The sequence below is a fragment of the Callospermophilus lateralis genome, chromosome 1 (genome assembly GCF_048772815.1).
Source record: "Callospermophilus lateralis isolate mCalLat2 chromosome 1, mCalLat2.hap1, whole genome shotgun sequence".
In the NCBI taxonomy this organism is placed as follows: Eukaryota; Metazoa; Chordata; class Mammalia; order Rodentia; family Sciuridae; genus Callospermophilus; species Callospermophilus lateralis.
Genome location: NC_135305.1, coordinates 181,052,117 through 181,077,988, shown reverse-complemented (window position 1 = coordinate 181,077,988; position 25,872 = coordinate 181,052,117). Strand labels below are relative to the sequence as shown.

Sequence of the window (25,872 nt, the reverse complement as noted above, 5' to 3'; positions counted from 1 at the left end):
AGTTCTTTTTATTCTGAGACAGTGTCTCCCTAAATTGCCAAGTCTGGCTCCAAATTTGCAATCCTCCTGCTTCAGCCTCTCAAATCTCTGAGATTATGAGTGTGTACCACCATGCTCAGCTGTTTTCTTTTCTTTTTTGACGGCTGTTTTCTTTTCTTTTTTGACAGCGGTGGGTGAAGAGTATCAGGGATTGAACTCAGGGGCACTCGACCATTGAGCTACATCCCCATCCCTATTTTGTATTTTATTTAGAGACAGGGTTTCACTGAGTTACTTAGCACCTTTCTGTTGTGAGGCTAGTTGTGAACTCACCATCCTTCTGTCTCAGTCTCCTGAGCCTCTGGGATTACAGGTGTGCTTCACATCATTATTTTTCAATTTCTCCTTTTCCTACTGAAGACTTCAAGAGATACACCTACCCCAATGAAGCACTTGTACAGAGCTTCTTTGTGTGGATTTTATAGGGAAAAAAAAATTGGTTCCTCATTTAAAGACTGGTTTTTTTTTTTAATTTCCTTATTCCTCAGATACTGTACTTTCCAGGGTCTAATTGATTATCTAGTTCAACAAAATGATTAAAAGCTGATGTTGGCTGATAAGAATACACCATATAATGATAAGAGGAGTGATGGTTATGTTGACTATATACATTTGTCAAACTTGACTGAATTGTATATGTAAAATTGATGTGTGAATAAATTACACTTCAATTTAACTGATATTAAAGAACAAAGCTAATGCATTTGGGGCAACTTATTGGATGGTAACATAAGACAATATTATAAACATGAAGCATCGATGATTGTCATCTAGTAATGTGTGTTCAATTTAAGGATTTCAGGGCAGTTTATTCAATATTGATCTTCATTAGTCGATTATACAAAAAGTGCTAACAGATCAAGAATCACCTATTAGACAGTCGGTTTTTTTTTTTTTTTTTTTTGAATTTTTTATTTTGAAACAGGGTCTCGCAAAGTTGCTCAGGCTGTCCTGAACTTGCTATCCTCCTACCTCAGTCTCCTGTATTTCAGTGTTTTTAAAAGAATCCCATTTGAAAAAGGAGACCACAGGCTTTGGACCATCTTTTTTTCCCTTGTGATACTGGGAATTGAACCCAGGGGTGCTCGACCACAGAGCTATATTCTCAGCCCTTTATTTTTTTATTTTGAGGCAGAGTCTTGCTAAGTTGCTGAGGCTGATCTTGGAACTTGAGATCCTCTTGCCTCATTCTCCCGACTAGCTGGGATTACAGGCGTGTGCCCACCTGCCTAGCTATTAGATAATATTCAAAGCTGCATAGAATAGCAATCACTGTCATGAACCATGTGGCTCCTTCCTTTCTGGATTCATCCTCTATCCTGTCACCATAGGCTTCCTGTAAGCCAAGCTATCTGCACTCTACACACACTTTCATAACCCCACAGCTTTTATACAAACTATCCCTTTTGTCAGTGATATCCTTTGTTCCCTTGCCTAATGACCAATACCACTTATCCTAAAGGCTCATACTTTTCTGATTCTTCACCAAAGAGACAGTCTCCATTTGGTACAAAGTGGAAACTGAATAAAAGCTTACTATGTCAAAGAACATATTAATGCTTAATATTTTACAGCTCCCATTACTCAGGGATAAAGATGTTTCTAAGTTTTAGGGTTCACCATCATTTATAAGAACCACCCAGCCCCTTTCTTTCCCTAACAGAAGACAAGGAAGGGATGGATTTATCCCAACTTCATGGCTTCACCAAAGATTTACTATAAAGAGCTTACAATAAATACAAGAGCACAATATAAGATGAAAATCCAGTTAAAACTACATTTAACAATATATTTAAATGGTTATTAAAATTTTTTTTTTTCAAATAAGGGAACTAGTTACAAACAAAACTGCAGTGCCAGAACTGATAATTGATGATATATTATATTAGGAACTATGTTGCACAGATATACCAACCTGAAATTCAGCAAATGACTGATACATAAATCTCTGAGGTAAACCAAGGGCTATTACTGGCTGGGCAGAATAGGAATGCCACAGTTTCAGAGACAGTTCAAAGAAAGACCATGTCTAGCTAAGCTGCCAATCTGGTCCATCCAATTCTGCCTTTGGAAAGATCTCATGTCAACCAGATCCACAGACAACAGAAATGTTAGCTATCTTTTTGATTTTCAACAGAAAAGTATTTGAATAGCTTCCCAGGAGGGTGAGGGGGCCACTGGAACACTGCCATATTAAATATACACATATATTTATAAGACATATGCAAATTTCAGAAATGTTAAAAACATAAAAACCAGGTGTGTATGAATTGAGAAAATAAGGCATCTGGAAGAACAATCTGCACTTGCCTGCTATAGGTATGAGGCTATTAAATATCAGAGTAACACTAGTGCTGACTGCTACTTGTCTGTTTTTTTCCCTATGTTATCTTATTATACAGACCACCTATTTTGCTCTTGAGTTAACATATTTACTTTGTACATACACCCAGCCTTTCTTTTTTTTTTAAAGAGAGAATGAGAGAGGGAGAGAGAGAGAGAATTTTTTAATATTTATTTTTTAGTTATTGGTGGACAGAACATCTTTGTTTGTACGTGGTGCTGAGAATCGAACCCGGGCCGCACGCATGCCAGGCGAGCGCGCTACCACTTGAGCCACATCCCCAGCCCCACCCAGCCTTTCTTACAGCCTCTTCACACAAATACTACTTAGAGGGCCCAGTTCACTTTGGTAAGTTTAAAATTGTTAAGAGTCCCTGGACCCCATGGGGGACTGAAACTCTGGGGTTATGTTGTAGTCTGGCCCTATAAGAATTAAGAAGGTCAATACCACTTTACACTTAAGAATGGTCTGAAAGACCTCTTAAAATGATTGGTAGCAATAGGAAGGTCAATGAATGTGACTATAAAAACCTAAGGAACATTTAAAAAAAATCAAGACCTAAATCAGAGGCATAAGCATTTTTAGACTGAGGAATTATCTGCATTAACTGCCTTTTGACTATAAGATAAATAGTTAAAAGAACTCTCAATCTTGATTTTTTTTTTCTGTATAGAGCTTCTAAGTCTTAGAATTTTTTTTCTCTCATTCTGTCTTCACTTATGAGCTGTAGTGCAGCCATCAGAAAAAAATTTCCTTCTTTAACTACTTGTTTACCTCAGGTAAAATTCTTCTTTTTCTTTTCCCAGTGCTGGGGATGTACCCCGGGCCTCATGTGTACTAGGCAAGCATTCCACCACTGAGCTACAAAATTAGCAGTCTCAGGAATACTTTTTACAGGAAAAGATGGCTAACTGCTTTATCCTTTCTCTTTAATTATCTGTTTTCAGAATGATAAATTTTTTCCTAAGTTCTTCCAAAGTTAATAAAACCCTTTTATTGTCCTTTTTAGTATCACTGTAAGCATACTGATCTGAACATATTTGATATATTTCAAATCACTACTATTATTATTGTTTAATGCTCAAATTGTCCATCTTTGATAAGCAGGGACTCACTTGTGATAACTCCTAGAAGTCCAGCAGTGTTAGATGGGCTCATTGCTTTATGACATGAAAAAACCTTCTAGACTCGGAGTCAGCTATTTTTCCAAAGAATTTTGGTTCTATACAGTTGGGAGAAGGAGTTCTTTCTCTAAATATAGTTATTCATTTAGTACTTTATTTCTCTGAGCATACCATGGAGTGATATTGCACATGGATCTATTTTTTGACTTGTCTGTGGGGAGTGATTTTACCTATTTACTCAATAAAAATTCACTAAGGGATTTACTTGACCTGCTTGTAAACAGTTTAATCTAACCTTTGAAACTAAACTTTGCGAGTAAAAATTTGGTTTATCAAGAAATTAAATTAAAAAATTATGATGGCTGCAAAGCAATATTCTGGGAATGACTGTAAAAACCAAGATGATTATGACAGCTAGATCCCTGGCTTTGTGGAAATTTCAATACAGTAAGAATAAACTAGAAATACTTAATATAAAATGAAAGCAGATGAGGAGGGGGACCATAAAGGCTATAAGAAGTACCAACTACTATGGGCATTTGGAATGGGCAAGGTCAAAAAAGGCTTTATGAAGAGTAAAAAAGAAAAAACTAAAACAGAATAAAATTTGAAAGCTGGAAATGGAAGGAAAGGCAGAGAAAATGGCATGAGTGAAGAAAAGGAAGTGAGAAAGTGTACATGTAGGGAGAGCAGTTGGAGAAAATTGAATATAAAGAAACTACATTTCAAGGTCCTCTGGATGCCAGGCCTCAAAGAAAACATACATGTTAACTACTTATGATGAACCATGTCAATAGTTACTTTTATTCCCTGTTTTATAGATGAGGTGATTAAGGACAAAGAGGCCAAAGTAATTTCCTTGAGATCAGACCTTTGATCAAAGGCAGTGCTAAGATTCAAAAGAATCTTTTCTACATACCATCTTCTAAATAACCCTGCTTAGCATATTTAAGGGGAGTGATGGGGGGAATCAAAAGATTGAAATGAGGACCTCAAATATACAATTAAGCATTTCAGATTTTATTTACGGCACTGCTTCTCAAAGCAAGAAAGAAGCCATAAATAAAGCTGTGAAGGAAGAATATCCTAGAAGCAGTAGGTTGGCAGAGTATGATGGACAGAAGTGGAGAGCCACTGTAACACTCTGGGGTGGCAATAGGAAAACAACGGAAGTTGTAGGGAAAGGAGGAAAATGATCTAGACAACAATACTGTTAGAGGTAAGTAAAACAGGAATCAGAAAAGATGTCGAGTTTGAGCGAGAGTGAGACAATAAAGGAACAATAAAAGACATTGGGAAGTCAGTAGAATGCTCTGGATTGAAGAGGGAATTAAGTTTTGTATAAAATAACTATAAGACAACAGTGGGACATTCAAGAGAAAACAGCAAGTAGACATCAGGAGTACATACAGGTTTTGAGCCACCAAGAATGGTTTCATAGCAGACAAGGTAATGAGGGAAATGTAGGACTTTAGGACAGGAGAAAGCATACAAAACAATCGATGCTAGGAACCTATTTCAGCAAGGTTTTTAAACCCAGTTGGACAACAGAATCACAGGTTCCACCCCTTGCAATATTCCTTCTTAGGACAGAAGGAAGGAGTCCAGGCATCTGTAGTTGTACAAAGTTCTGAAGTAAGTCTGGGTTGAGAACCATGCCATCAGTAAAGTTCCCCTTGGGCCAGGCATGGTGGCATACACCTATAATCCCAGTGGCTTAGGAAGATGAGATAGGAAGATCATGAGTTCAAAGCCAGCCTCAGCAACTTAGTTAGGCCCTAAGCAACTGAATGAGACCCTGTCTCTAAATAAAATATATAAAAAGGGCTGAGGATGTGGGTTAGTGGCTAAATGTACCTGGGCTCAATCCCGAAAAGTTCCCTTAGCCAATATGGTAAATTTACTGCAGTCTGTGCTGAATCAGCTTTGTAATTTCCCTTAACATTTGGAAAGTGGAAATTAAGAGTAACTTTCAACAGATCAATGATGGGTTCCAAAAGACAAAGAACCCTAGAGCTGAATCTACTAAGAAAGAGGGGCAAATTTAATGACAAACAATAACTATACAAACAATTTGCAAAGACTTTAGTAACAACAACACTATTGGGTTCCAAGTCAAGCACTTCATATATACTCTTCAAATGTTCACATTGAACATTGTGCTGCAAAGTGAAAATTAAACACCGTACCACAAGTCAGTAAGGTAGATAATAAGATCGTGATTTTCATTTTTTTTTAGAGAGAGAAAGAGAGAATTTTTTAATATTTATATTTTAGTTTTTGGTGGACACAACATCTTTATTTTATTTTTATGTGGTGTTGAGGATCGAACCCAGAGCCCCATGCATGCTAGGCGAGCGCACTACCGCTTAAGCCACATCCCCAGCCCCATGATTTTCATTTTTTAAGATGAAGAAATTAAGGGTTAGACTGGTTAAGGAAAGATGGCAGAATAAAAAAGTCTGTGAGTGATAATAAGATTGCCAATATCATGTCCTCACATTAGCCTCCGAAGATTAGGAAGAGGGTTGTCAAAATCTTGGTTAAGATGCCAGAAAGAACTTTTATAAAATGGTAGATGAAAATTCATGGGACATTTTAAAATTTATGCAAGCAGTATGTGCCAGGCTGAGTGTGGAGATTCTATAAGGAGGGGAGACAGATTAGCTGTTCTTGTATATCTTACAGTTTAATAAGGAAGGCAGATACATAAAAGGGAAGGGTATGGGGTGTAACAGGGGAATGGAGAGCACCTCATCTATCCTTGTGGGATTAAGAAAGGTTTCTAGGAATGGAAAAAGCAAGTGCAAAGGTCAGAAAAGGCAAGGTCTGTTGTGGGAAGTAAATTTAATTCACTGTAGTTGGAGCAAAGCTAATATAAGATACCAATGACCTTACTTTACCAGGCCTTTTGTTCATTAAGAGTTTAACTGACAAACAAATATCTGTGAAGTGGATCTGGGATGATGAGCTGATCAGAGTTATATATGAAATTTATAGAACAAACTGGTCCAAGATTTGCAACAAAGGGTTACTGTAATGGTTTGTATGTGACCCATAAAACTCACACTCTATCAGGTGGATCGTGAGTCCAAAGCCACCCTCAGCAATGGCAAGGCACTGAGAAACTCAGCAAGACCTTGTCTCTAAATAAAATACAAAATAGGGCTAGGAATGTGGCTCAGTGGCCGAGTGCCCCTGAGTTCAAGCCCCAGTACCCCCCACACACCAAAAAAATAAAATAATGTTATCCTAGTAAAATTATCCCAAGTGGAAAACCTGTATAAATCAATTTATTTGAAAGAGACTAAAAAGCTATTAAAGATTCACCATTGAAAAGACATCATAGAGATTCACAGTTCAATTTGATCTTATGTGTAAAAACAGATTAATTGAACATTATCTGCACAAAAATTAAAACCATAAGTAATTTCACTTGTGATAATAGGTGAACATTATCTATCCCAAACATGGATTAAAAAAACTCTCAAAATCCTTCAAAGAAGTTAGCATATCATTAATGCTAAAATGATTAAGATATAGCAGATAATGCTAAGTGAAGTTAGCCAATCCCTAAAAAACAAATGCCGAATGTCTTCTCTGATACAGGGGGGTGACTCAAAATGGGATAGGGAGGAAGAGCATGAGAAGAAGACTACCACTAAATAGGGAAGAGAGGTGGGAGGGAAAATGAGGGAGAAGGGGAGTTGCACAGAAGACGGAAGGAGAATCTCATTGTTATACAGAATACATATATGATGTTGTATTGAGAAAAAGAAGAAAAAAGTGTGTCACATTAGATTGGATAGAGAGAAAGGATGGGAGAGGAGGGGAGGAGTAGGGAGGATAAGAAGGACAGCAGAATAGAATAGACAATATGATTGATGTATGTATATTACATGTATGTTTTAAATGTCAAAATACATTCTGCTATCATGTATGACTAAAAAAATAAATAAAAATTTTTAAAAAGTTTCTTTTCTTTTCTACACAGTTTAAAACACTCCTTTTGATTTTTTCTTTGATTTTGGGATTATCCCATAATACTATATAGTTTCAAGAGAAAATCTTCAAATAGTATAAAGCTAATCATAGTACTATATAGTATAGGAAAAATCCACCCTTTTTTTCTGGCATAAGCATAAACAGGTAATCTCAACTTGTGACATACTTGTATACTCTGAATAACATGTTGACTGTTTTAAACCAGTCAGTACAAAAAAACTCTCAACATTTTAAATGAATAAATTTTTCTTTACTTAATTCCTTAAAGCTAACACAGAGGCTAGGATTAGCTCAGTGGTAGACCTTTTGCTAGCATATGAGAGGCCCTGGGTTCAATTTTCCCCAGAACCACAATAAATAAATAAGTAATTAAGCAAGGAAATAAATGAAGTTTCCAAGAAGCCTGCAAGAATCTAATATTGATGAAATGACAATACACTAATAGTATCCCTAAATTTCAGGGTCATCCTTGGCTTTTCTACAGTATTTTCTAAACAGATGTTCTTCAGTCCTAAGTGGGAAAGAAGAATAGAAAGAAGTTTGGAAAGAGCTACATTCTATAATGGCCATCACTCTAGAAATCTGCACATATGTTAGCATATTAAAGGCTCTGCTTACTTTAGGTTAACTAAACTGCCTAAATGTATTTGATTACTTCATTTTTTTCATCAATTAACACCTAATAAGTCACTTAGGGAAATACAAGCCAAGGTAACAGACATTCCTTGAAGAAAAAGACAGTGTAATCAAATTCTTCACCTCTCTGTGGATTACTCACAGCTGGGCTGCTTTACTCTTTGTTGAATGACTTGGTACGAGAGGTACATTATAATAACACCAAATACAGGACTATCCAATGCAGCTGTTCCTGGTGTGGTCATACATAAGTTCTTTTAGTAGGAGTAGTTAATTATTTTGCACCAAAATTAACTCTTTCTTTTGTGTTTTACAACTGCAAATAAAAATTTCTAAGACTGTACAAACTCAAATATCAAAAACTAACTTCCCGAGGAGACCAACAAAACCCAGTAAAAACCTAACTACTGTTGCAATACCAGTGAATGTATATACACAAATATGGATGTGAATGTACACACACTAACATCTGCATCTTCACCACTATTAGCACCATCAGGCTCACCTCTACTATGCAAAATACCAGAGTCTAATGACTTAGTATATCACCAGATCAGAGTTTGTTCAGAAAGGAGAAACTTGCCAAATTGTCTATTGTTCCTATTAAAATAATATAGTGGAACTGCACACTTTTGGTTTCTAACCATTTAGTTTTATGATTGAGCCATACAATGTCATGGTCACAAAATAGTGACCTAGATAGAGCCAAGAAGCTTTAGAATTGTGAAAATAAAAACCAATCTACATTTATTTAGCTAGAGAACTTCTAGTTTCAAAAACTCTAAGACATGAAATTTTTCTTTATAGTTGTGATAGGTACTATTAACTGCATGCATTCAATAGCCTTTACCTCTTCCTTTTTGCTAACAAAACTCTGATTTGGGGTGAGGTAGGGGTGGGACAACAATGCACACACAACCTGAGAAGATAAATCAAAACTGATCTATGTCAGTCATGGGATTTCCTTGCTCTCCTTTGCTGGGTAAAAAAACTTCCCAGGCTTCTTTGTAGCTATAGGTATCTATATATGTGACCTGCGTGGTCAGTGGGACATAAGAAAAAATACGTTGGAAGCATTCTGTGAAAGATTGTTCTTTCAAAACAGAGTCACAGAAACAGTACAGGAAGACATAAGATCCTAAAACCCTGATATCACTCAGTCAACTGAACAAATGATAAGACCTATCTACCTCCAGACTTTTCATTAAGTCTCAGTAAATGAATAATAAATACCCCATGGTTTATAGTTTATCTTAGTTGGGTATACTGTCACTGTAATAACTGTTTCCTAACTGATACAACACTCTGTTTTCATAATGTGATTACAAATATAAATTATAAATTGATATTTTAGAATTTAAAATTTAGAAAAGCAACAGGGGAAGTAGGATATTTGACTTCTCGCTGTATAGATATAATGCTGTATTTAAATAGCTTTTGTAAGCATGTAAAAGAATGTAACATTTTGTAACACTGACAAAACAAAGAAACAATCTTAAAGAAACAAATAATAGGAAAAATCGATCCATACCCGTACCTTTCCGTGTGTTCTCCGTCACGTCTACCCCAAACTGGATAATGTCACCAGAGAGAATTTCACATGGTGGACTTTCTTCAGAGCCTCTACTCAATCTCTGGCTATTTATAAAGGTACCATTACTACTTTTAGTGTCTTGGAGATAAAACTGGGGGGAAAAAAAAAAGCCAAAGATTAATAATTCCAAATCTACTTTAAAAAATAAGCACTTTCAACTTTGCAAACTTTTCAGATGGATTCCCCTCATCAATTCAAACTTATTTCAGCTAATGTTCAACATATGAAATTAAAACCCTAAAAATAGTTGAAATAAAATCCAACTACACAAAATGGTGCAACCACAAATAAAGCATATGATCCAACCACTAAACTCCTAGGCATTTATTCAACAGAATTGAGAACATCTTCACAAAAATTTGTACACAAATATTCATAGGAGCATTATTCATAAGAGGCAAAAAGTAGGAAAAAGCCAATGCTCATCAACTGAAGAATGGTTAAATGTAAATCCACACAATGGATTATTATTTGTCATTTCAAAGGAATAAAGTACTGATACATACTGTGACATGGATGAACCTTGAAAACATTAGGGAAATAAAAGAAGCCAATCACAGATGACCATATATATTAGTCCAAATGTATGGAACATTCAGAATATGCATATTCATAAAGACAAAAAGTACACTAGTGGTTACAAAAAACAATGGTTGGCAGGGAGACTAGGTACTTAGGGGTAAAAGCATTTTGGCAGAGTGAAGAAAATTATCTAAAAGTAGCAGTGAAGGATACAAAATGAAAACCCAATGAACCATACACTTCTTAAAAAAAACAATACCTTTATTTTTATTTATTTATTTTTATGTGATGCTGAGGATTGAACCCAGGGCCTCGCATGTGCTAGACAAGTGCTCTACCGCTGAGCCCCAATCCCAGCTCCATGAACTGTACACTTTTAAAGGTGAATTTTATAGCATCTGAATTGTATCTTAATAAATTTGTTGGGCTGGGGTTCTAGATCAGTGGTACAGTGCTTGCCTCATATGTGTGAGGCACAGGGTCCAATTCTCAGCATCATATATAAATAAATTAATTAAAAAGGTTATCTAGACAAAATTTTTTCTTTCCACTACACCCTGACTTTACAATCTTTTTCCTAAGTAACTGGATCCAACCAGAGGAAGCAGTATTTATTGCACAAGCAAGGGCAACTGGTTTTTGGTAACACCTATAATTAATAGCTATCAATTATCTAACATAACTTGCTATCAAGACTGATGCATCCTCAAAAATTCTTTGTGATCAAGCAGATTTGAGATACTAAAATATTGGAATCATCTATGAAAGTACTATTTTCTGGCCTCCCAAACTTGCCTTTCGTTGCTTGGATAATCTTCCCTTTTAAAAAAGGGAAGGAGTAAGCCATGTACAGTGGTGAAAACCTGTGATTCCAATTACTCAAGAGGCTGAGGCAGGAGGATCTCAAGTTTAAGGCCAGCCTGAGCAACTTAGTGAGACTATGTTTCAAAAAAAAAAAAAAAAAAAAAAGAGCTGAGGATATAGTTCAGGGGTAAAGTGCCCTGTGTTTAATCCCCAGTAAAGATGGGAGAAATAGGAGGCAGCACAGGAAGTCTATCACCTAGCAAACCTAAAAGTAATTAACAACAACTAGGAATACACAACTTATTAGGATGAGAACAACCAATAAAGAATAGATGTACCACCTTTCTTTTTGTATTTTTTGACATTCTACAGTCCTACTTATTCTAACAACATTATTTTCACTGAAGTTCCTTCCCAAGAAAGGATGGAAAGAAGACACCTAATATATATTAATATATACTTCATGCCATTAAGCCCTTATTTAGCCTTATACATGTATACATATTTCTCTCTTTATAAATGTATAGGTATGTGCACTTTCATTTATAAACAAGAAAAGTGAAAGTTATAGGCATGCTAAATATCTTTCCAAAGGTTACAAAGCTAGGGAACACTTGAATAAGGATTCAAAAATAGAAATAAAAGGGCCACTTTCCCCCATTACTTCATGCTGAACTTCATTATTTCATTTACCCTTCACTCTTACCACAGTACTCTTCCAAAATGAAACACAACAAAGACTAAGAAATTTGACAGCAAATGTGAAAATGACATTTCATTTTATTAATTCTTGTGTGACAATTTAAAGGCTATCAGGCTGTCTATAAATGACTTATTCTGTTTATAATTCAACTACACCAACTGTTACTTTGGCTAGACTTTATAGATTTAATTACAGACTATTAATAAAGAAAATTGTGTTCATATTTTACAGAGCCATTTGAAATTTACAGGCCTTAACATTTAACACCAGGGAGATAAGCACAGGCAATACTTTCAGGTAGGAACAATTATCCTCACTTATTTATTTATTTATTTTCTTCCCTGCACTGGCATTTACTGTATATGGGAGTTATTTCTTGTTTTTGTTTTTTAATAAAGATATTCTTAGTAAATGTGGCAATAACTAGATTCTGGTTTAGTTGTTTTCAGTAATGTGTGCCTGGACAATTAAAATAAGGGGATTATACCAGATTTATAGTGGTTTCAAACTTCAAGTAGTAATCCATTAGTAGGTTAAGTCAATTTAGTGCATTGCAACTAGCTTAAAAAAAAAATGAAAGGGGTGGGCTGGGATTGTGGCTCAGCGGTAGAGTGCTCACCTAGCACGTGCGAGGCCCTGGATTTGATCCTCAGCACCACATATAAATAAATAAATAAATAAATAAATAAATAAATAAATAAATGTGTTGTGTCCAACTTAAAAAATAAATACTTTTTTTTTAAATGAAAGGGAACAGAATAAAAATAAAGTACATGAACTATGGTTCAGTACTGCTTCACAAAACCTATTGAAAAACAAATAAATACACGCACATTTGTCGTTCCTATGTAACTCCAAAATAGCAACACCTTTTCAAATTTAAAAAAATATAAATCAATTCTAACCCAGGTTCTTTTCATTTTTACATCTATATTACTGTTCAAAGCACATCGTAGTACATGAGCCTCTTATTTAAGCTTGAACATATCATTTCCATTATTTGCTCAATCTTTCTCTCTTCTCAACCTGATGGCTTCCATAAGTCTGGACTACTGTAGCCTTTAGGGTCCTACATGATCTGGCTTCTGATTCCTTCTCTGAACTCAGTCACTCCATTTCTTTTTCTCCCTTATCCCTCTCAATTACATCAATCCACTTATGTACTTGACTCTCTGCATTTGTGTATCGCTACATGCATTAAGTTTAGTTCCCTGTAGAGATATATGCCCTTGGTTGTTCTGACTGATATTAAAAATAATGATTTTGTACTGTCTATAAAATAATCTGTTAATATTAAATTATATTGTATAGAAGTTATTGTATTTATTACTAAAGATGTCAACTTGTTTACAAGGGATTGGAAAAGGACTTATTTAATAATCCTGGATACATTTCCAGGAAATAGGTATGTTATTTGGTCCTTTGTCACTTTCAAATCAGAAGTGTTCTCTTTGCCAAGAAACCTCTATCAGGCTCTCCCTCCCCTTAAAAGAAATCAGTTTTGACCATACTAAAGAAAAAAAATTAAATCTGTTGAAGTCTTAACTATCTTTCTTTCCCAGCAGCCTAGGAATGCCCTAATAGCTCTAAGTGTTTGCAACAGCCACCATTCACTTTGATGTTGAGCAGGTGTGTAAGGAACCCTAAACTTTTTATAAAATCCTTTGTGGCTTGCAGCCAAAGTTCAACAACAGTGCTTTCCATTGTTTTCAGTATTTAATTCTTCAATTAACTTCTTGCTTTCCCCTGAGGGAACTTTAACTTCCCCAAAATCCTCTGAATTTCCTCTGTCACATAGTCATTTTTTCTCAGTCATTTGCTGATTACTTTCAATGACAGACACGGCATTACTCAGATTGCATTTTTTTTTTTTTTTTTTTTTTTTGGACACAATACCTTTATTTTATCTGGTGCTGAGGATCGAACCCAGTGCCTCACACATGCTAGGTGAGTGCTGTACCACTCAGCCACAACCCCAGTCCCAGATTGCATAATTTGCTTTCTGGCTTTCAGAAAGTTTTTGCTGTAGCTATCAAACACACTTGCATTTTGCATTACTTTTAACTTTGCTACAATTTATAAATACTTTTTGTTTCTATTATAACAATATACTGCTTCTTTCTAACCCTTTTCTGTGTTGATAAATTTGGCAATATCCAAACACTAACAGGTAAGCTAATGCTTCACAACAAAGCACAAACAGCAGAAATGCCATAGATCACCATGAACTCTAAGTCCAGATGGCGGAGTACAAAATATAAACACAAAATGGATTCTGTGTAGAAGGCAGATTACAACAGATTTTTAATTTACCTTAGTCACCATCTAACATCAAACAATCTAAGATCAAACCAATATCCCATTTACAAAAAGAGTAGGTGAAGCAGCATCCACACAAACTCCAAAATTCAAGTGAACGGGGAAAACTACCAAGAAGCACAGAGCCACACAGTTTCAGTATCTGTGTAGGAGGACGCACATAGAGGCAAGGGGGGCATATGAGAAAATTGAGAAGAGCATCAAAATAGGCACTAGGTATTCACTGGATGGTATGGGGGCCAGTTTGAGAGGAGAAGCTGAAAGCCAAAAGGTCTAGCTCAATCCAACAACAAATTAGTGCAAGCCCCATAAAAGGCTGGAATAGTTTGAGTCAGATAACTCCCTTTGGTGCCTGGGACTGAACCCAGGGCCTTATACATGGTGAGCCAGGTTCTACCACTCAGCTACATGCCCAGTCCCTAAGTAAACTCTTAAAACCAACCTGAAGGAACTCAAAAGCTAGCTCCCAAGATAGGGCTTTACAATGAGGAAAAGCTTCCAGGAGTGGAACCAAAATTGAGCAGGACAGGAACAAAAGAAAAAGAAAGAAAAGGTCCAGATAAAAGTGAAGAAGGAAAAAGGAGGCCACCATATTTTTGAACATTTTACAAAAACAACAGAAGAGGGAGCTCTGTGAATTACAAAAGTTATTGTGAACCATGACCTCCTTTTAAAGTACAGAAAAAACAATTTCACATAAAAGTGAGCAATAAAAAGTTATCAATGTCACATCTCATACAGTTATTTTAAGAAAAAAGAGAAAAAGGAGCAGAATAACATCTTACAGAAATTGAAAGACACCTTGAGAACAGATCAAAATTGTAGTCCATTTCAAAACAAGCTAAAAGCTATTAGGAAATAATTTAAGAAACAAAAGAACAATATCAATCATAACTATAAAACTCTTAAAGAGAAACCTCAAAAAAAAAGAAATAGAAATAAAAAGGAAAGAACATTTCATAAATGAACACAAAGTAGGAGGAACATAAGTGTGGCTAAATATAACAATGTCTGAAGAGAAATATAAGGGGGGGAAAAGGGAGGAAATTTTTTAAAATCAAAAAGAAATGAAAGAAAGTATCACCAGCAAAATAGCGTAGGCAACTTCAAGTTTCTGTGACTACAGAGAAACACTGAAAAATCAAGAAAACCATCAGAACCAACTCTGGTTTACAGCAAACAAGCAAATACAAATCAAGAAAATGACAACTTAAAAACGTAGGAAGGCTTGGGCCTAACTTACCCTTGTCCCATCCCTCTCTCCAGCACAAAAGAAGTCCTAAAGTCAGCCACCAACATTGCTAGTGTGAGATCCTGGTACCTGGTATTCCAGAGGGAGCAGAGCAGACCTTAATCACAAATTATAATGTCTGTTTTAACCTTTCTGGAGGTGACCTGAAGGGCTGAAAAAGTTTCTTATCTTTGTTTGGCCTAACTCAATAACCCTTTTATTTTCCCAGAGCTGGGTCAAACCCAGGGCCTTGCATGCATAGTAGGCAGATGTTCTACCACTGAGCTACATCTCTAGTCCTTATTTTGCCAACTTTAGAACTCACCGAAGCTGGAAAAGTGACTGGCACTCCTAGAAACGTGGGATTTATCCAAGGTGCTTCAACTTAATAAAGTCTATCAATGTAATACACCACATTAGTAGAAAGAGAAAACCCACACGATCATCTCAATTTATGCAGATAAGGCATTTGACAGAATGTAATATTCTTTTATGATAAAACACTCAGAAAGTTAGGATTAGACGGGAACTTGTTCATCATGAAAAATAGCATTTATGAAAAACCCACAGTTAACCTATTACACAATACTAAAAGAGTGAAAGCTTTCCACCTAAGATCAAGCTGAAGACGTCCGATTTTACCACTGTTATTTAACAATGTACTGGAAGTTCTAGCCAGAGGCAAGAAATAAAATAAATATAAATTGGAAAAGAAGAAGTAACTATGTTTATATTCACATGATATGATCCCATATGTAGAAAATCTCACAGAAGGGGCTGGGGTGTGGCTCAGCGGTAGAGCGCTTGCCTAGCATGTTCGATGCCCTGAGTTTGATCCTCAGCACCACATAAAAATAAATAAACAAAATAAATGTATTGTGTACAAATAAAAAAAATATTTTTTTTTTAAAAAAGAAAATCCCACAGAAACCACAAGAACAATATTAGAGCTAATAAGTTCAATAGAGTTGCAGCTTACACAATCAACACATAAAAAGCACTTGTGTTTTTAAATTACTGAGGATTTTGTTTGCTGGGCAAGTGCTCTATCATTGAGTTACACCCACAGCTCAGCAGCTGTTTCTATATGCCCAGTAATGAACAATCCAAAAAGGAAATTAAGAAAGCACTTCCATTTTTAATAGCATTTAAAAAAATACCTACAAATAAATTTAACCAAGGACATAAAATATTTGTATATTAAGAACACAGAAAACTATATAAAGAAATTAAAGACAACCTAAATAAAGATGTCTCATGTTCATGGATTGGAAGAATTAATATTCTTAAGGTGTTGGTATTACTCCAAACAATCTAAAGATTCAACACAATCTTTTTTGCTTTGTTTTCTTGAGATAGGGTCTCACTATGTTGCCCAGACAGGGTTCAAACTTGTGATCTTCCAGTCTCAGCCTCCTGAGTAGCTAGGATTAGAGGTGTATGCACATCCAAAAGCAGCCTCTCAACACGATTTCTATCAAAATTCTAATAGCCATTTTGCAAAAATCAAAAAGTAAATCCTCAAATTGATACAAAATTGGCAAAAGACCTTTAACATGCAAAACAATCTTGAAAAGTTACAAAATTGGAGAATGCATATTTCCTGAATCCAAAATTTATTACAGATCTACACTAACAAAACAGGGTGGTATTGGTGTAAGGATAGACATATAGATCAATGGAAGAGAATTAAAAGAAATAAATACATACATCTACAGTCAAGTGAATTTCAACAAAAATACATACCAATCAATGAGGACAGGACAAAAATGGTACTGGGACAACTGGATAGACACATGTAAAATAATTATCCCTATATTACAGAAAAAGAAATTATAAATAAGTTGGACCCTAGCTCACATCACATACAAAAAATTAACTCAAAATGAATCAAAGACCTAAACATAAAAGCTAAAACCGTAAAATACTTTCCAAGTATTCTTTATTCAGTTATTTTTTCTTTTCTTATCTCTCTCTTCTTCTGAGATTACCAGAATGCATAAATTGGTATACCTGGTTTGGCTCATATAGGTGCCTCAGGTTCTGTTCATTCTTTTCATATATTTTCTCTCTGCTAATCAGAAAGAGCAATTTCAATTGCTCGACCTTCAAGTTTATTGGTTCTTTCTTTCCCTCACTCAAATCTGTGGTTGAACCACCCATAAATTATTTCAGCTATTTTACTTTCTATAACTTCTATCTATATTCTCTGCTTGTTTAGAAATCTCCTGACTTTTCATCGATGGTTTCCTTTAGCTCTTTGGGCATATTTCAGGGAGTTAAAGTCTGTGTCTATCTAGTAAGTCCAATATCTGGGCTTCCCCAAGAATAGTTTCTATCACATTTCCCCTGCCCCCGCAGTCAATAGGCCATTCTTTCCTGTTCCTTTGTATGCCTTTTAATTTCTTGTTGAGAACTGTACATTTTGACCACTATAAAGTGGTAACTCTGAAAATCAGGCTCCTCTTTCCCCAGAGACTGCTATTGTTACTTGAAAGTGGCAGACATTCATTTGTTTAGTAACTTTTTCAAACTATTGTCCTTCTTTTTTTTTCCCCCCCCCCCTTTGGCAAGGACTAAATTCTTTGTTGTATGTGGTCACTGAAGTCTATTCCATTATCTTCACAGTTAATGACCTAACAGATTTCTTTAAACGCCTGGAGCCAGTAAGAAAAGGTACAGGGTTGTGGGGGAATTCTTTTTCTTTGAATCCCCTTGTCTGATGCCAGGTAAGCCACTCCAGGAGGGTAGGTGGCAGGTGTAAAAGGATGGCCATTTTCTGTACTGGCCCCTCAGGAATTAAAAAAATGGGTTTCTTAACCCAGTTTTCCCCAGGTCCCTATTGCTCACCCTGGGACCACCAAGTCACATCATAAACATGGGTCATTGTCCCTGTGGCTACTGAAAAAATGACGGATGGGAGATTGTAGCCACTATGCAAAACACCAGAACAGTAAAATCCTTTAAAACTTAACAGCCTTTCTTTATCAAGCATTCTCCTGGATGTTGCAAATGCTTGACTAGACTCCAGAGTTCTGAAATAGTTGCTTCAGTCAATGCACGCTAGTTCAACAGTTGTTTTGGGGGGAAGGAACTAACTCCTGGAGCTCCCCTACTCCACCATTTTACATGATGTCAATCTCATTACTCATCCTTTAATCTACAAATCTTTACTTGGGCCAAATCAAACAAGTTCCTAATCAATAATAGCTTCCATTTACTGACTGCCTGCTATATGCAGGTATTTGACATGAATTATTTCTGATTCTCAGAACAACATTAAAGTACATATTACCATTCTATTTCATAGACTGAGGAACTGAGGCTCAGACTGCCATGGTCTCACAGTTATTGTAGACTTGACACAATTATTCCTACAGAACTTTCCACACTGCCTTCCTTCCCTATTTAGACTAAACACTCTCTGGTCTCTGATTCCAAACCTCAGATGAAACCCCACTTCACCTATGAAGTTTTCTTGAAGCAATTAGAATACGTAGAGCTAATTTCAATCTAACTCTATCATTAGTGTGAATCATTTAATCTGTAAACATTAACTTAACACCCATCTTGAAAAAACCACACATCCATAAAACCATATTCAAGGCAAACCTAAGTTTAGAATAAATTAAAAGAGTATGAATTAAATGTCAAAATCCTGAGAGGCTGATGAGAAATATAGTTAGAACATAATCAGTTGCTAAGATTATGAGTGAGGGTGGTAATTGAAATGAAAAGGTGAGGAGGAGAAGGAACAGGTATTACAGTACATTTATATATAGTTAGGGCCCAGCACCAGAGAGTTAACAAAAAACAAAGGGACAAGTAGAAAAAGGAGAGATAGATGACTTTATGAAGAGAGGGCCTTAACATTGACCTAAGGAGATGAGATTCTTAAAACAAAAGGTACTAATAAAGGATTTGGTGAAAATACTGTTTTGAGGAAATCATTCTAACAGCTCTGGTGATCTAGCAGCTGTGTGTAGGATGAACTGCAGTGGGAGTCACTAGAAATAGGGTGACCTATGACTTGTTCATTTTTGCCACAAACTATTTAGTTGTTTCATGGAGTACTCATATTTAGTCTTTATAAGCATGTTCAATATAAATTTATTTATTTACATAGCCTTTCCAGTTCCTGTACATTTCAGAAGCTAGAGCTTTTAAATTGTGCCACTGGAGGCAGCAGGAGGGATATCAAGTTTTATTCGAAGGCTAAGGGAAAATATACAGAAAATTGCTGAAATGTTTTTCACCAAAATGAAATTGCACACATACTACAATGAAACTTGTCAACTTCTCACTCAAACATCTTGTAAATATGAATTTGCCAAAATGTTTTCCCCATTTTCCAAGTGACATTCCAGACACTGTACAATAAATCTTGTGGGGCCACTTCACAGGGGAAAAAGGAGAAAGAAAAGATATTTGTATCTCTCTACATACAAGCAGAGATAAGATTATGAAGGACAAAAGTAGAGAAGGTAAGAAGGAGAAAGTTTTAAAAATGTAACTGAAACATTACAAAACATACAACACAGGTAGCATTATTATATCTTTCTTAAACATGCTTCCTTATTTTTTGTTTTTGTTGTTATTGTTATTGGTACCAGGAATTAAACCCTGGGGTGCTTAACCACTGAGTCATATCCCCATCCCTTTTTATTTTTTGAGAAAGAGTCTTGCTAAGTTGCTTAGGGCCACATTAAGTTGCTGAGTTGGCTTTGAACTTATGATCTTCTTGCCTCGACCTCCCAAGTTGCTGGGATTATATGTGTGTGCCACTACGCCCAGCAAATATGCTTTCAAATTGTGATAATTCTTCACTGAGAATTCAAAACAAAGTAAATTAGATTTCTGAATATCAGCAACATAAAAACAAACACACTGTTGGCTGGGGTTGTAGTTCAGTGGTAGAGGGCTTGCCTAGTATGTGTGATACACTGGGTTTGATCCACAGCACTACATAAAAATAAATACATAAAATAAGGGTATTGTGTTCATCTACAGCTAAAAAAAAAAAAAAAAAAAAACAGACACATCATCAGAACATTACAATTTCAAGAGGTGAGGCTATTGAAAGCCCACACAAAATTCTAATTCTGAGCAGAGTAACCTATTTCCCTCATCACAAAACTAATGTATCAACAAGTAAATTCTGATTATTTTTTTCCTGCTGATAGTATGTAATCACAGTAGGGTACCTTTCTTTCTTTTTGGACTCCTACTTGGATAATTATTATCCAAAATCAATCTGTTCAACTTCAAGAGGTTTCTAATTACTTCAAAATATGTAAATTCTAGTATCTAAAATAATTGCACATTTATGCACGTTTCATATATTTTAGCATATTAGGGACAAAATAAGATACTGTGGTATTTTAAATACACACATGATCTGACTATAATTTATAGGTCAGTATTCTCCTCACAAAATGTTAGCTTAAACCATGTGGAGATCAATTAAAACAGCAATAAAATAATTGTACCACCATTCTGAGTTAAAACAACAACAACAACAACAACAACAACAAAAAACCCAACTCTACCCATAGAGTAACAGCCTTGCTTGCCACAAAAAGAAATCATTGAGATGACACTTAGGAGAAATAAAGAACAAGATCACAACAAGTACATGAAAAAATGCTCACCATCTCTAGCAGTCAGAGAAATACAAATCAAAATTACCTTAAGATACCATCTCACTCCAGTAAGATTGGCAGCCATTATGACTGGCGAGGATGTGGGGAAAAGGGTACATTTGTACATTGCTGGTGGAACTGCAAATTGGTGCAGCCAATTTGGAAAGCAGTATGGAGATTCCTTGGAAAGCTGGGAATGGAACCACCATTTGACCCAGCTATTCCCTTTCTCGGACTATTCCCTAAAGACCTTAAAAGAGCGTACTATAGAGATACTGCTACATTGATGTTCATAGCAGCACAATTCACAATAGCTAGACTGTGGAACCAACCTAGATGCCCTTCAATAGATGAATGGATAAAAAAAAATGTGGCATTTATACACAATGGAGTATTACTCAGCACTAAAAAATGACAAAATCATGGCATTTGCAGGGAAATGGATGACATTAGAGCAGATTATGCTAAGTGAAGCTAGCCAATCCCTAAAAAACAAATGCCAAATGCCTTCTTTGATATAAGGAGAGTAACTAAGAACAGAGTAGGGATGAAGAGCATGAGAAGAAGATTAACATTAAACAGGGATGAGAGGTGGGAGGGAAAGGGAGAGAGAAGGGAAATTGCATGGAAATGGAAGGAGACCCTCAGGGGTATACAAAATTACATACAAGAGGAAGTGAGGGGAAAGGGGGAAAATATAAGGGGGAGAAATGAATTACAGTAGAGGGGGTAGAGAGAGAAGATGGGAGGGGAGGGAAGGGGAGGGGGGATAATAGAGGATAGAAAAGGCAGCAGAATACAACAGACACTAGTATGGCAGTATGTGAAAACGTGGATGTATAACCGATGTGATTCTGCAATCTGTATACAGGGTAAAAATGGGAGTTTATAACCCACTTGAATCAAATGTATGAAATATGATATGTCAAGAGCTATGTAATGTTTTGAACAACTAATAATAAAAAAAATAAATTTTAAATGTCAACAATTAAAAAAAAAGAGTTTATGTCAAGATAAAATCTTTTGTTAATCTTATTTTACATGAAGAAACTGTCTTGTATGGATATTCACATTTTCAACACCTGATGGTGACAGTATTATGAATAATGTTCTAGGACTCTAAAAAGTCTGACACATATATCCTATCCATTTATTATTTCCATGTAAAAAACATATTGTCGGGGCTGGGGATGTGGCTCAAGCGGTAGTGCGCTCGCCTGGCATGCATGCGGCCCGGGTTCGATGCTCAGCACCACATACAAACAAAGATGTTGTGTCCGCCAAAAGCTAAAAAATAAATATTAAAATATTAAAAAAAACATATTGTCATGGAACCAATGTATAGTTCAATGATTTTCTAAGATCAATAACTTCTTATTGCTTTTATAAAAATTTTCTATCACTTTGTATTATAAGAAAAGCATGGGAAAAAATAAAAATAAATAAAAATCCTCAGCAAAGAGAAAAAAATTTTTAAAATTTAAAAAAAAGAACAAGATCACTATGTTTAAAGCTTTACATACTGTTTAATAATGCACACAATGGGCTCAACATAAGGAAAGTTGATATTGATCTATAAAGTCACCAAGAAAGAGGTGGGAAAGAGGAACTAAAAATAAAAAATTTCCTTTAAAAAGATTGGCAAAATCAGCAACACATAGAAAAACAGATATTATTTAGGGGAAAAAAACTTCTTACATATAAAACAATTTATTTGGCCAACAAATTCAGTAAAAATGTTTAAAAATACAAATAGTACATCTCCCCATCGAAGAACATTCATAACTTTTAACAATGCTTTATAAGGTAATGAAAATAATTATGATGACCTTTTCAGTTATTTAGGCACAACCACTTAAGTGAACATAATTTTACCGTTTAAAATACCTTGGTCTTTATTTATGTGTCTCCATTTTTGGAAAATTTTTTTTTAGATATTGATGGACCTTTATTTTATTCATTTTTTTATATGTGGTGCTGAGGATGGAACCAAGTGCTGCACACATGCTAGGCAAGTGCTCTACCACTGAGCTACAACTCCATCCCCCTTATGTGTCTCCATTTTTATTGATAGTTAATTCCACAGTGTTTAACTCCTCAAGGCTTTGACAATTTACATATCAATGGGAGAGTTCTTTATAATAATTCTACTTTGAAAAAGAAAAAAAGGGCTGGGGTTGTGGCTCAGGGGTAGAACGCTCACCTAGCTCTTATGAGGCCCTGGTTCAATCCTCAGAACCACATAAAAATAAATAAAATAAAGGTATTAAAAAAAAAAAAAGAAAAAGAAACAAAGTTACTGAGGGCTAGAAGTAAAAAATGGAAATAATAACAATACAATTTGTGAAACAATCATTTTGACGGAGATGAAAATTGACTCTTTAGACTAAGGAAAAAAAAAATTCCTTACAGGGTTGAGTATAGTGCAGAGGCTCCTCATTTTTGGCTGCCACATGATTCCAATGTTCAAACACAATCTATTCCCAATATCCCTCATAATATCCACTTGCTTCTCAGGTTAAGTAATGCTTCTAGTAAACAATCACTAATTATTTTAAAAATTTGAACTAAAATTTAGTAATAGTATTACATGCAAATTTTTCCTCCATTTATGGATTAAATATAAGCCCTAGTCATCTTCCCCTAGGGCCAAAGTTTGATTTTAAGACCTTGAAGGCACTAACATACAGAATTCAGCTATACAAAAATTTTAACCTTAGAGAGCAAACCAAAGAAAGAATGTTAATTTTTCAATAGTGACAAAAGAAATTCACAATTTATAAAAATCACCACCAGTTTTTGAGTGCATACCTTGTCCTTGGATAAACTACTTTGCATGTGTTTTTTTTTTTTTACTTAATCTTTACGACAATCTTCTGAGGCAGTTCATATATTATCCCCATATTATAGACAAAGAAATTAGGACTTAAGAGGTTAAGTAGCATGCCAAAGATCCTCCAAAACATTTCAAATTTTTTTAAAAAATATTTATTTTTTTGTAGTTGTACACAATAACTTTTATTTATTTTTATGTGGTGCTGAGGATCGAACCCAGGGCCTTGCACATGCAAGGCAAGCACTCTACTGCTGAGCCATAACCCCAGCCCCCATTTCAAACTTTTTGATCTCAACCATTCAACACTATGTTTGGTGATTTTAAACCTATACTACACTTGTTTCTCTCAACACCCTATGAAACAGGAATGATTTTACTGATTTTACAGATCAGTAAATTGAGGCTGACAAATTAAGGCAAGTGACCTATCTATAGTCACAATGATGAAAATAAGACAGCAATTAGAACTTCAATAAAGGTAAACTAAAAATTTATTTCAGAAATTCATATACTATCTGACACAATTCTAATAAAAAATTGGGTCTTCTAATTTCCATGTCCACAGAAGGTTAGAAGAGAACTAGTATTTGTTTGTGCCAGAGCCTATGTAGTATGCTTTATATAAATTACCTTGACTAAACTTCAGAATACCATGATGCTAGCAGTATGCCATGTCTAATGAAAAGACAGGAATTAAAAGATGTTCCCCAAAATTATTAAAAAAAAAAAAAAAAACAGGGACAGCAAACAGCCTATTAGACACCTCATAACTACTACAAATTCCTTGAAAAGACATTTTTTTCATATACTTATTGGCCATTTGTATTTCTTCTTTTGAGAAATGTCTGTTTAATTCATTTGCCCATATATTAATTGGGTTATTTGATTTTTTTGGTGTAAAGTTAGGAGTTGCATCATTTCTGGTCTAACTCCAAGGTCTTTTTTTTTTTTTAATGTTTTTTAGTTGTTGATGTACCTTTATTTATGTTTTTTAATATATATTATTTATTTACTTTTATGTGGTGCTGAGGATCAAACCCAGCGCGTCGCATGTGCTACGCAAGTGCTCTACCCGAGCCACAACCCCAGCCCCAATGTACCTTTTTTATTCATTCATTCATTCATTCATTTATGGTGCTGAGGATCGGACCCAGTGTCTCACACATGCTAGGCAAGTGCTCTGCTACTGAGCCACAACCCCAGCCCCAAACTCCAAGGTCTCTGATCCAATTTGAGTTGATTTTTGTGCAGGGTGAGAGATAAGGGTCTAGTTTCATTCTTCTACATATGGATGACGAGTTTTCTCAGCACCATTTATTAAAAAGGCTCTCTTTTCTACACAGAAAATGTATGCTTTTGGCACATTTATCAAGGATTGGATAATTGCAGATGTGTGGGTTTGCCACGTTTTAGTACCATGCAGTTTTTGTTATTATTGCTCGGTAGTATAATTTGAAGTAGTACTGTGATGCCTCTAGCATTGTCTTTTTTTGTCTTAGAATTGCTTTAGGCATTATGGGTCTTAAAAAGAAGTATTTTAAGGGTGGGTTGAAGCTCAGTGGTAGAGCGCTTGCCTAGCATGTGTGAGGCACTGGGTTTGATTCTTAGCACCACATAAAAAATAAATAAAGATATTGTGTTCATCTACAGCTGAAAATATTTTTTTTAAAAAAGAAGTTTTTGGGGGGCTGGGGATGTGGCTCAAGTAGTAGTGCGCTCGCCTAGCAATGCGTGAAGCACTGGGTTCGATTCTCAGCACCACATAAAAATAAAATAAAGATACTGTGTCCACCTAAAACTAAAAAATAAATATTTTAAAAAATGATTTAAAAAAAGAAGTTTTTAAAATAAATATTTCATGAGTGTAATATATCCAGTCTAGATGTATCTTGTCATTTACCCACCATTTCCTCAGTATTTCTGGTCAGAAATTCAATCAGCAGCCATTGGTAATAGAATAAATATGTGACTATCATAAACCAATCACAGCAAAAGCATAGTAGTAATATTAATAAATACAACAGTACCCCTTATTCATGGGGGACATGTTTTAGGACTCCTGGTGGATACCTG

The 25,872-nt window shown here is 35.4% G+C and overlaps 1 protein-coding gene across 19 annotated transcripts in view; it reads right to left on the bottom strand.

Annotated features, from left to right (window-relative positions):
• Slmap (sarcolemma associated protein) overlaps positions 1 to 25,872 on the bottom strand; it is a 159,317-nt gene that overhangs the window by 82,469 nt on the left and 50,976 nt on the right. For 11 of the 19 annotated variants that reach the window (XM_077109190.1, XM_076840049.1, XM_076840738.1 and 8 more), the window contains exon 3: positions 9,686 to 9,833. In XM_077109190.1, the coding sequence (XP_076965305.1) occupies positions 9,686 to 9,833 (148 nt within the window). Of the gene's footprint in view, positions 1 to 9,679; positions 9,834 to 25,872 lie in introns of all 19 variants that reach the window. The other 8 variants (XM_076839893.1, XM_076840661.1, XM_076840261.1 and 5 more) reach the window with 1 other exon arrangement.